Here is a 12,146-nt window from a genome sequence, read left to right on the forward strand (position 1 = left end):
TTTTTGAAGTGAAGAAAATGTTCTGGAATTAGACCATTAGTGGTGATGGCTGTACAACTTTGTAAAAATGCTCAAAACTACTGAATTCTATACTTTAAAAGGGTGAATCATATGGTATGTTAATTATATCTCGAAAAAAAGTTTTTTATAAAAACAAAAAGGAAGGAAACCAACTTCATATTAAGAAAAAATGTTAAAGAAAGAAAAAACAATTAGGCTTCTGAATTTTCAAAAATTCTAGATTTTGAAAAATTATAATAGGAATCAATTGGTAATTAATTATAATAAGAATTAGCTGAAAATTATGAATAAAGAAAACTTTTCTCCTCTGTGCTAGAATATTGATTCTTCAGAACCTTCTCTGTTTTAAACATACTTTTTTTTTAATTGTGAAGAAGTAATTGCTCTCAAATTTTCAAAACATTTCATGTCTTTAAGTTCATATGCTTCATGATGAATGAATTTTTATTATGATACATTCTACATAGAAAAAAAAAAAACCTGTAACCCACATATTGTGTATCTTTTTAGATCCATATAGCATAATTATATGATATAAAAACTCTATACCAAGGTAACATTTAAGTATGTAATCTTTATCATAATAAAACCAAAGCTTTTTTAATTTTACTTAAATTTTCATTTATTTAGAAATTATACCTTTAGGGCGCCTGGGTGGCTCAGCTGGTTAAGCGACTGCCTTCGGCTCAGGTCATGATCCTGGAGTTCCAGGATCAAGTCCCGCATTGGGCTCCCTGCTCAGCAGGGAGTCTGCTTCTCCCTCTAACCCTCCCTCCTCTCATGTGCTCTCTCTCTCTCTCATTCTCTCTCTCAAATAAATAAATAAAATCTTTAAAAAAATATATACCTTTACTATGAAACCATGTTAAAACTGTCATTTTATTTTTTTTTTTTAAAGATTTTATATATTTATTTGACAGAGAGAGAGACAGCGAGAGAGCGAACACAAGCAGGAGGAGTGGGAGAGGGAGAAGCAGGCTTCCTGCCGAGCAGGGAGTCCAATGCGGGCCTCGATCCCAGGATCCTGGGATCATGACCTGAGCCGAAGGCAGATGCTCAACGACTGAGCCACCCAGGCACCCCTACAGCTCTTGGTTTCATTGATTTGTTTCTATTATTTTTTGGTTTTCTATTTTAGATTTTTGTCCTTCATTATTTCCTTTCCTCTATTTAGTTTGTGTCTATTTTCCTCAGAAATTCAGATTATGATTTTAAGACCTTTCTCTTTTTTCTAATAAGCATTAAAAGCTATGAATTTCCCTCTAAGTATAACTTTAGCTCTACTATATAAATTGTGATGTTTTGTATTTCCCTTATCTCTCAATTCAAATATTTCATGAAATAATGGCTGAAATTTTCCCAAATGTAATGGAAGAAATGAATCTACAAATCCATGAAACCTAACGTGTTCAATCAGAATAAATCCAAAGTGACCTATACAAAGATACTTTATAATTAAACTGTCAAAAGATGAAGAGCAAAATAAATAAATAAATGAATAAACAGATGCAAGAGAGAAGCAACTCATCTCACCAAAGGATTCTAAATAAGATCATAAGCTCAGTTCTCATCAGAAAACTCTTATGAGAGGCCAGAAAGCAGTGGCCTCTGCTAAAGAAAAAACTATCAGCCAGGAATTCTATATCTGGCAAAACTGTCCTTCAAAAACGAGGGAGAAGTTATGACATATCAAATAAACAAAAGCTGAAAGAGTTTATTAGGCCTTTTGAAATGAATGGATATAAAACAGTAACTTAAAATGGTATAATGATATAAAGATCTCTAGTAAAGGTAAAAACATGAAAAAAGATAAAGCCACTAGTCTTGTAATTTTGGTTTGTGACTCTATTTTTAATTTTCTACAGGATTTAAAAGGTAAATGCATAAAAATTTAGTATAAATTTTTGTTGTTGGACACAATGTATAAAGGAGCACTCTGTGACATCAATAACACAAAGGAGAGATGGAGCTGTTTAAATGTGAAGTTTTTGTACATAAATGAAGTTGATAACAATTCAAATCAGATAGTTACAACTTTAGGATGCTAATAGGTAATCCACATTGTAAGCACAAAGAAAGTATCTATAAAATATACACAAAACAAGAAAGCAAAATGTATAACTATAAGAAATCAACTAAACAAAAAAGAGGTGGTGATGGAGAAAATGAGGAACATAGAAGTTTTGTAAAACATACAGAAAACAAATAAATGGCAAAATGGATTTAAAAAGATGGTTCAACTATATATTGACTACAAGAGATTCACTTTAGATCTAAAGACATGAAGGCTGAAAGTGAAAGGATGGAAAAGCTATTCCACACAAATGGTAATCAAAAGAGAGGTAGGGTGCCATAACTAATATCAGACAGAATAGACTTTAAGTCAAAAACTGTTACAAGGGCCAAAGGATACTATGTATTGATGATAAAAAGGTCATTTCATGAAAAACATCTAACAACTGTAAACACATGCACCAAAATCGGAGACCCAAAATCTATTAAGCAAACAATGGCAGAATTGAAGGGAGAAAAGATAAACTATACAATAGTTGGAGATATCAGTTACCCACTTTCAATAATGACTAGAAGTTGGATAGAGATAAGAAAGGAAACAGATAACTGGAACAACACTAAAAGCCTGCTGGACCTAATAGGCATTTATAAAATTTCAATCACAACAGACAATACACATTTTTCCAAAATGGACACGGAACAATTTCCCAGAGAGACCATGTCAGTCCACAACACAAGTCTTAATAAATTTAGAAAGACTGTAATCATACATAATATCTTTTCTGGTCACAATAGAATAAAACTAGAATTTCTAACAATAAAAGAAGGAAAACTAGAAAACTCACAAATATAAGGAAATTAAACAACACATATTTTAAACAACACATAGGTCAAAGAAGAAATCACAAGAGAAATTAGAAAATACCTTGAGAAATATGAAAATGAAAACACAACATACCAAAACTTATAGGATGCAAAGAAAGCAGTGCTAAGAGGGAAATTTATAGCTTTAATGACACACTTATAAAAAGATCTCAAATTAGTAATCTAATTTTATGCATTCAGGAACTAGAAAAATAAGAGCATACTAAATCCAAAACTAGCAGAGAGAAGGAAATAAGAAAGATTATAGAAGAGATAGAAAACAGTAGAGAAAATCAATAAAATCAAAAGTTGATTCTTTGAAAAGATCAATAAAATTTACAAACATTTAGCTAGATTGACTTTGGGGGGAAAAAAAGACTCAAATTACTAAAACCACAAAAGAAAGAGGGGACATCACTACCAATTTTACAGAAACGAGGATTATAAAAGAATATTATAAACAACTGTATGCCACCGAACTGGATAACCTAGATAAAATGGGCAAATTTGAAGAACACACAATCTACAAATACTGAATCATTAAGAAATAGAAAATCTGAATAGACTTAAAACTAGTAAGGAGATTGAATCAGTAATCAAAACCCTTCCAACAAAGAAAATCCCTGAATCTAGTGGCTTCACTGGTGAATATTACAAATCACTTAAAGATGAATTAACACCAATCCTACTCAAACTCTTCCAAAAAACTGAAGAGTACAGAATATTTACTAACTTATTTTATGAGCCTAGTATTATCCTAAGAGCAAAGACAAAGACAGAAGCAAAAGAAACTACAAATATCTCTTACAAATATTGATGCAAGAATCTTCAACAAATATAAGCAAACCAAATTCAGCAACATACTGAAAGGATTATAAACCATGACCAAGTGGGATTTATTCCCAAAATTAAAGAATGGTTCATCATATGAAAATCAACGTGGGGCGCCTGGGTAACTCAGTTATTAAGCGTCTGCCTTCGGCTCAGGTCATGATCCCAGGTCATCAAGCCCCACATCGGGCTCCCTGATCCGCGGGAGGCCTGCTTCTCCTTCTCCCACTCCCCCTGCTTGTGTTCCCTCTCTCGCTATAGCTCTCTGTCAGATAAATAAATAAAATCTTAAAAAAAAAAAATCACTGTAATACACAGCATTAATAGAATGAAGGACCAAAAAACACATGATTATTCTAAATTGATACAGAAAAAGCATCAATGACAAAAAACAGTCAATAAACTAGAAATAGAAGGAAACTTCTTCAACATTATAAAGCAATATATGGAAAACCCACAGCTAACATCACACTCAATGGAACAAGTCAGGGATGCCAGTTTGTACCACTTCTATTCAACATAGTAGTTTAAGTTCTTAGCCAGAATAATGAGGCAAAAAAAGGAAATAAAAGACATCCAAATTGGAAAGGAGGAACTAAAATGATCTCTGTTTGCAGATGACATGATCTTTATTAAATAGAAAGTGAAAGATTTCCCACCACCCACCCCCACCAAATATAAAGCAAATAAATTCAGAAAAGTTTCAGGATACAAAATCAATACAGAAAAATCAATTCCCTTTCCATACAGCAGCAACAAACAACTGGAAAAGGAAGTTAAGAAAACAATCCATTTGCAACAGCATTAAAAAAATACTTAGAAATAAATTTAAACAAGAAGGTTAAATAGTTGTACCCTGAAACTACTAAACATTGCTGAAAACAATTAAAGAAGACATAAATAAATAGAAAGACATCCCATGTTCATAGGTTGGAAGACAATTATTAGAAATACTAGCAGAACAGATTCAATGCAATCCCTATGAAAATCCCAACAGCATTCTTTTGCAGAAAAAGAAAAAAATCCATCCTAAAATGCATTAGGAATCCTGAGGAACTCCAAATAGCCAAAACAATCTTGAAAAAGAACAAAATTAGAGGACCTACGCTTCCTGATTTTAAAACTTATTGCAAAGTTAAAGTAACTGAAACAGTAATGGCATAGGGACAGATTTATATACTAAGGAAACAGAATAGAAAGTCCACACATAAGTCCTTGCATACGTGGTTAGTGGGTTTTCAACAAGGGTACCAAGACCATTCCATGGAGAAAAGAGAATCTTTTCAAAAACTGATGCTGGGAAAACTGGGTATCCACATGCAAAAAAAATAAAATTCTGGTAACAAATATTGGGGACAAATATTGTATGATTCCATTTACATGAGGTACCTAGGACAGACAAATTCTTACAGACAGAAAGTAGAATAGAAATTACCAGGGAGGGGATCTGGGGAGCTACTATTTCATAGTCAGAGATTTCCTGTTTGGGATGATGCAAAAGTTGTAGAAACGGACAGTGTTTATGGTTGCATAAATTGTGAATATATGGTTAAAATGATAAATTTGATGTTATGCATGTTTCACCACAATTTTTAAAAAAGAAATAACAATAAATATCAGAGGAATAGGTCAAAGATTTGAGAAGCCTCTGAGGTATAGAACTGAAAAGTGAGAAATGAGACAGGGGACCAATGTTTGTCATTATAATCATCTTTTATTATTTAATTATGTATAAGAATTGATAACAAATTAAATTTTTAAAGCCTAAAAAATTATAATAATTCAAAAATGAAAAACTGGGTAATTTTTTGATATGTTTTATAGAGAATTAATATCCACGTGATCTATTAAAAGTCCATACAAATCAATAAAGAAAATAAATACAGTATAAAGACAATAAATTAGAAAATAAGAAATAAGCAAAACCCCCAAAGATGGGCGCCTGGGTGGCTCAGTTGGTTAAGCAACTGCCTTCGGCTCAGGTCATGATCCTGGAGTCCCGGGATCGAGTCCCGCATCAGGCTCCCTGCTCAGCAGGGAGTCTGCTTCTCCCTCTGACCCTCTTCCCTCTCATGCTCTCTATCTCTCATTCTCTCTCTCTCTCAAATAAATAAATTAAATCTTTAAAAAAAAAAAAACCCAGAGAACTATCAATCCCACTCTTAATAAAAGAAATAAACTAAAACTGAAACAAAATACTTTTGAAAGATTATTTTCTGTATCTTCCCATTCCTTTTTAGTTGAAAAGGTAGAAGAAAAATAATCCATTTGTTATGCCAATTTATAAATCTGCTAAAAAGTATAGTTAAATGTTTGTCTCCGTAGTCACCCAATAATCAATCATCAGTTTCAGTAACTATAAAATTAATACTGTGCTAAATTTATTCCAGAAATTAAATTTAGGAGGTAACATTACTTCTACATTTAGAGTAGTTACTTTTCTTCTACCAAGTGATATATTTTACCTAAATTTATTAAGAATTAGAATATATTTTTAAACTACTGAGACTGGCTAACGAAAATTTTACTATTTGAGAAAACTGGTACCAAAAGACATGGTTCATTATTCAACAGTCTGTTTTTTCACTGTAACTTTTTCAATGGCAATTATATTATTGTCAATTTTAATAACTTTATATTAGATTTGGTTTTCCTCTATATACACAAAAAACAGAAAAAAAAAAAACATACCAGATTGCTTCCTAGCATATAAAGAATCATTCTTACCATGTCTTTGAAGCTTAGCAGAATATGAAATTTTTCATTTACTCAACTGGACATTGCTGGCTCACTTTCTGGGATTGTGACTGAGATATTACTTTTCTTTAGTTCCAAGCTTAATTATTAGTTTTCCTTAACATAGCTGTTTGGTGTAAATGTACACATTCTGGGATAAATAATGCTTTTTATTAAGAATTTTTAAGATGTTTATGTCCATTTTATTTTCAGATGTTCTTGTGAAAAAAAAAAAACCTATCTGATTAAATTTCTTCTGAAAGCAATTCTTTCAATTTATCTATAGGAAGACTAACTTACTGTCTCTGCTAACAAAGTACGTCTTCATCCCCCTTCGGGCTGCTATAACAAAATACCTCGAGCTGGACAGCTTTTAAACATAAGAAATTTATCGCATACAGTCCTGGAGGCTGGAAAATCCAAGATCAGATCAGGCACCAGCGTGGTCCCATCTGATGAGGGCCCTCTTCCTGGTTCATAGCTGGCACCTTTTCTCTATGTCCTCACATGGTGGAAGAGGCAAGGTTTCTCTCAGGTCCTCTTTTACAAACATTAATCCTATTCATAACAATTCTGACCTCATGACTTAAGCATCTCCCAAAGGCCCCACTCCTAAGAGCACCATCTTTAGGGGTTAGGATTTCAACATATGAAATTTTGGAGGACACATTCATACACAGCAGTATGTATATAAACGAAAAGATAGTAGAAGAGCCAAAAGTTATCAGTATTACCATTCAAATATATTACTTATTTATGCTACATATATAATTTCCTATGAGAAAAGAAAAGGGAATACCACTTCTCTACATTGGAATTTAGCTTGGGTTTTGATAAAGTACGATTTTACTCTCAGGAATTATATGTGGTTTTAATGCTTTGAATATTAGGACTAAAATACACTATATAACTCAATTTTACACAAGAAAATATTATTAAAAATCAGAATGACTTTAAAAGCAAGAAAAATATCTAGCCAAATACATGAAGTAAAAAAGATGAGTAACAAAGGAAGTCTGACTTTAGATTCAGATTAACGAAACATTCAAAAGTGTAATTTATGAAAGTGAAGAATGTTTTCCTTCAACTATGAAAAAAATCAAGCTGTCCCCAAGAATAAAAATAACGTACATATTAACAGTCCTTATATAACATTGCTTGAAGACTTTTAATCTCTTATAGTTTCAAGTAAAACAGTGATTGAACAATCAATATCTTAATCAATAAATAAGTAGAATTATATATGATGTTTAGAAAACTGTTAATTCCTCTGTTGCGTCTGAACTCTGGAAGCTTATCACGGTAATCCCATGTGATTCTTTAAAGGCAAAAGAAACAACAAATATTGTCTTACCTTGTAAGATGGCAAGAAACACAAAATTCCTTGGCTCACAGTCTGACACACAGACAACAAAAGTTCGCCTACTTCATCCTGGAACTCAAATGTTTCTGTGTGCTGGAAGGTAGCACAGAGATTACGACCCTTGGGGCCTGACCCAATGGTGCCCACCCAAACCTAGAATATAAATATGTCATATTAGAGTCATGCTTAAACTACACAGGCAAATTAGCATTTAGTTGAGAACTTTAATTATATGTATGTCAAAAGAAGACCAAGCAACAAGTTTAGAGGAAATTTATTTTTAAATTGGTGGTGTTTTTCTATTATCATTAATTAATTATATATAAATCTAATTTATAGAAATTTTACTTTAAGCAGACCAACAGCTTTGCAAAATTAAACATGTAGTAAAATTTTGTGGGATGCGAACAAATGAAATGAGTAAATCAGAAATGATTCCAAACTCTTAGAGATGAAGGCTTATACAATCTGCTGTAGATAAGCCTCTGAGACTCAACTATGACAACAGCTAAGTACATTCAATATGAATATACTTAACAAATTTACAAATTCACTGATGGTCAAAGATCTATAGTCCTAAAATATCAGACCCACCAAATTTTAGTTATTTGCAATTGCTCTACATTCATAAAGACCTAGTTTTAGTATAGTTAATTTGACTAAGAGAAAGAAAAAACTTTATTAGTCATCTTAAGACAATAAAGACTTCAGATTGTTGAAAAATGTAATAGCCCTATATTTTCAAATGATATATGAGATTGAGGTATATTTTCCAAGATGACATCTGATGGACACCAATTTAACCAACTTTTAACTAAATGATTAACTAGTAATAAGACAAACTGATATTAAGTGTTTCCTGACATGAGGCAATGGAAAGTAACAATATCACCTATATAGTAATGTTACCAAACCTTTTAACCTGAATCTATCAAGAAGAAACAACCATATAAAATCCAGATTATAAGACATTCCTCAAGATAACTGGTGACTCGAATTCTATAAAAATGTCATGAAAGATAAACAAAGAGAAAAAAAAGTCAAAAAAAAGTTTTAAGACTAGAAATATGAAAGTCAAGTGTAACATGTAATACTTGATTGGATCTTGGATCAAGAATAAAAATAAACAGGATAAAGACATTATATTTCTCCAGTTATTACCAATTTTGGAAATAACTGGAAAAATATAAATATTGACACTATTGTACCAATATTACATTTCTTGGGTATGATCATGGTACTGTAGTTATGTAGGATTATGTACTTGTTCTTTTTTTAAACGATTATTTATTTAAGAAAGGTGGGGGCGGAGAGGCAGAGAGAGAGGGAAAGAATCCCCAAGGCAAGCTTCACATAGGGCTCCGCACTGGTGTGTGGAAGCCTGCTTGGGATTCTCTCTCTTCCTTTCCCTCTGCTCCTCCCCACTCCCTCTCTAAAAAAAATAAAAATAAAAATATTTTTTTATAACAGAAAAACTCAAAAGCCAAGAGTTTACTCTTTAAAAAGATTAATAAAAGCAATAAACTCAAACCGACACTGATAAAAAAAACACAAAACCAGAAAATACAAATTGACAATATCAGGTAGGGATAAGAACACAACTACAGAGCTCACAGATGTTAAAAAGATAATAAAACACTTCACAATAAAAAATAAATTTTTAAAGTTGGGGGCAAATATTGAAATAGAATTCAACTGAACAATTAGCATTTTTACTATTATAATCCATTGACATTACAGGTTAAATGGGCTTTTGTGTACTAGACTGAGAATATAGAGTTCATAACAACATTCTTATGAGAAAATATGTTAAATTTATTAATAACTTCCCATATTTATTTGAACCTCTAAAAAAGGTAACTTAAAACTACAGAACACATAGGCGCCTGGGTAGCTCAGATGGTTAAGCGACTGCTTAACCTGAGCCTTCGGCTCAGGTCATGATCCCAGGGTCCTGGGACCAAGCCCCGCATCGGGTTCCTGGCTCAGCGAGGAGCTTGCTTCTCCTCTCCCTCTGCCTCTCTCCCTGCTCATGCTTTCTCTCTCTCTCTCTCTGTATCTCTGTGTCTCAAATGAATAAATAAAATCTTAAAAAAAAAAAAAACTACAGAACATAGAGTGCACTTGTGGTGAGCACCAGGTATTCTATTAAGTCCTGAATCACTAAATTGTACACCTTAAACAAATATTACACTGTATGTTAACTAAATGGAATTTAAATAAAAACTTTTTAAAAATGTGGAACATATATTTTTCCTTTACTATTGTTTATAGCAATGTCTCTAAACAGGAGCACTCTGGCACTATAGAAAGCACAATTCTTAAGTTATACAGGAGCTTAATATTCAAGGCCCCCACCTACTAAATATCAGTAGTTCCTCCCAAGTAATTGTGAAAACTAAAAATGTCCCTACACATACACCTTGGTTGAAAACAACAGCTTTATGGGGTGCCTGGGTGGCCCAGTCAGTTGAGCATCTGACTTCAGCTCAGGTCATGATCTCAGGGTCCTGGAATCAAGCCCAGCATCAGGCTCTGCGCTCAGTAGGGAGTCAGCTTGTCCCTCTCCCTCTCCCTCTGCCCCTTCCCCCACTCATGCTCTCTCTCAAATAAATAAATAAAATCTTAAAAAAAAAAAAGAAAACAGTTTTATAAAGAACTAGAACTGTGTTAGGTGCACAGGTGATGCTAAGTATGTAGCTAGCCACTTTAAATTACTTCATAAAAAGAAGCAGAAGGTAGAATGACAAATGACAATTCAAATGTTCCTAGGAAATTAAATAACATTTATATGGTATTATTATAAAACATTAAAAACTTAAGTTATAGGACTCATGAGGGTACTTTTATTTTTATTTTTTTAAAAGATTTTATTTATTTGTCAGAGAGAGAGAGAGAGCACGCACACACATGCAGGGGGAGCAGCAGAGAGAGAAGCAGGCTTCCCACTGAGCAGGGAGCCCAATGCAGGACCCGATCCCGGGACTCCAGGATCATGACCTGAACCGAAGGCAGTCGCTTAACCAACTGAGCCATCCAGGCGCCCATGACAGTACTTTTAATTCGTTTCAGATATTCAAACACATGCTGAACCCTTGCTAATTAACTAATGCCCAGTATTAATCCAGGTCCACTGGAAGAACGGGGACATAAAAAGAATAACGATATACTACTGTCTGTTGGAAAAGAGAAACACATGAACAAATAATTATGCAACAGGAACTATGGTAAAGACATTAAATTTTTGTTTTGTTTTTCTCATTTTTAAAAACCTAAAACATACTTAAATGAAGAAACTGCAATATAAACTTTGCATCTAAAGTGTATATTTTTACTCAATGAACTGAAGGAATGCTATTTATCAGTATTTCCTTTTGTTGACACTACCAAACAGCTGACAGATTTTTCTTTTATTCTAAAGCTAAAATGCTGAATTTCCTATCAGGATCTGTTAGTATTTCAGGTACCTTCTAATTTTCTTCATATAAAATTAAATTGAGGTAAAAAGACTGAGAGCCTTCAAAAAACATACTAACCTGTGAGTTATTAATGACATGATTAGCCTCCAGTTGGACAGTGAATGTAACACCAAGTTCTGATGAAAAGGATTTCATTGGTGATAATGTCCCAGATGTCAAAACAATTGTCCAAACTTTGCCATTAATATCTGAAAAGGCCTAAAAGGAAACAATATTAGATACATCTTTACAAGAGTAAAACATATTTATTTAATTGTTGGTATTGAGCAAGATGAATTTTCATTTACAACATGACAGACTTACCACAGCTGGATTTAAGCACCAAAAGTTTAGCACATGAACTGCAATTTTCTGTCTTGAACGTTTCTTATTTTTTGCCAGAGCAAAGAATCCATTTTTATCTGAAGTATCAATCTGATTTATCCAAGAATAAGTCTGTTGAATAGCAACTTTATAATCATCGGCAAATCTGGATGAAAATTAAATGTTAATTAAATGGCAAAACTTTATGAAACACATAATGTCCCAGCTACATACAATATAAAAACTGATTAAACTAAAACTAAATCGAGAGTCCTGGTATCTTCCCACTCAAAGATACCATCTTCCCCACCAACACCCCCCACTGCTAATTAAATTCAGTAATTCTGATAGAAAATGAGCCATTAAATCTTACAATCAACTTCCTCTTACAGAGGTTAGATATTATCTAAATATCCATCCCTTACCATTTCCCATCCCTATGTTCGAACAATATATAAATCATGGCAAAACCAGAATTAAAATCCAGGTCTCCTAACTCCTAGTCTAGAGCTCTTTGCACTCTGTGTTACATTATC

General features: G+C 32.9%; 1 protein-coding gene across 6 annotated transcripts in view; it reads right to left on the reverse strand.

Annotated features, from left to right (window-relative positions):
* The window catches only part of BRIP1 (BRCA1 interacting DNA helicase 1), a 175,541-nt gene that overhangs the window by 82,102 nt on the left and 81,293 nt on the right, over positions 1–12,146 (reverse strand). For 4 of the 6 annotated variants that reach the window (XM_073879521.1, XM_025851488.2, XM_025851487.2 and 1 more), the window contains exons 12-14: positions 11,611–11,776; positions 11,365–11,505; positions 7,820–7,981 (exon numbers count right to left, since the gene is read on the reverse strand). In XM_073879521.1, coding sequence (XP_073735622.1) covers positions 7,820–7,981; positions 11,365–11,505; positions 11,611–11,776 — 469 coding nt within the window. The remainder of the gene's footprint in view (positions 1–7,819; positions 7,982–11,364; positions 11,506–11,610; positions 11,777–12,146) is intronic. The other 2 variants (XM_025851489.2, XM_073879523.1) reach the window with 2 other exon arrangements.

Source organism: Callorhinus ursinus, unplaced genomic scaffold (assembly GCF_003265705.2).
Source record: "Callorhinus ursinus isolate GAN/ISIS: 27379988/994484 unplaced genomic scaffold, GSC_fseal_2.0 scaffold34, whole genome shotgun sequence".
Taxonomy (NCBI): domain Eukaryota; kingdom Metazoa; phylum Chordata; class Mammalia; order Carnivora; family Otariidae; genus Callorhinus; species Callorhinus ursinus.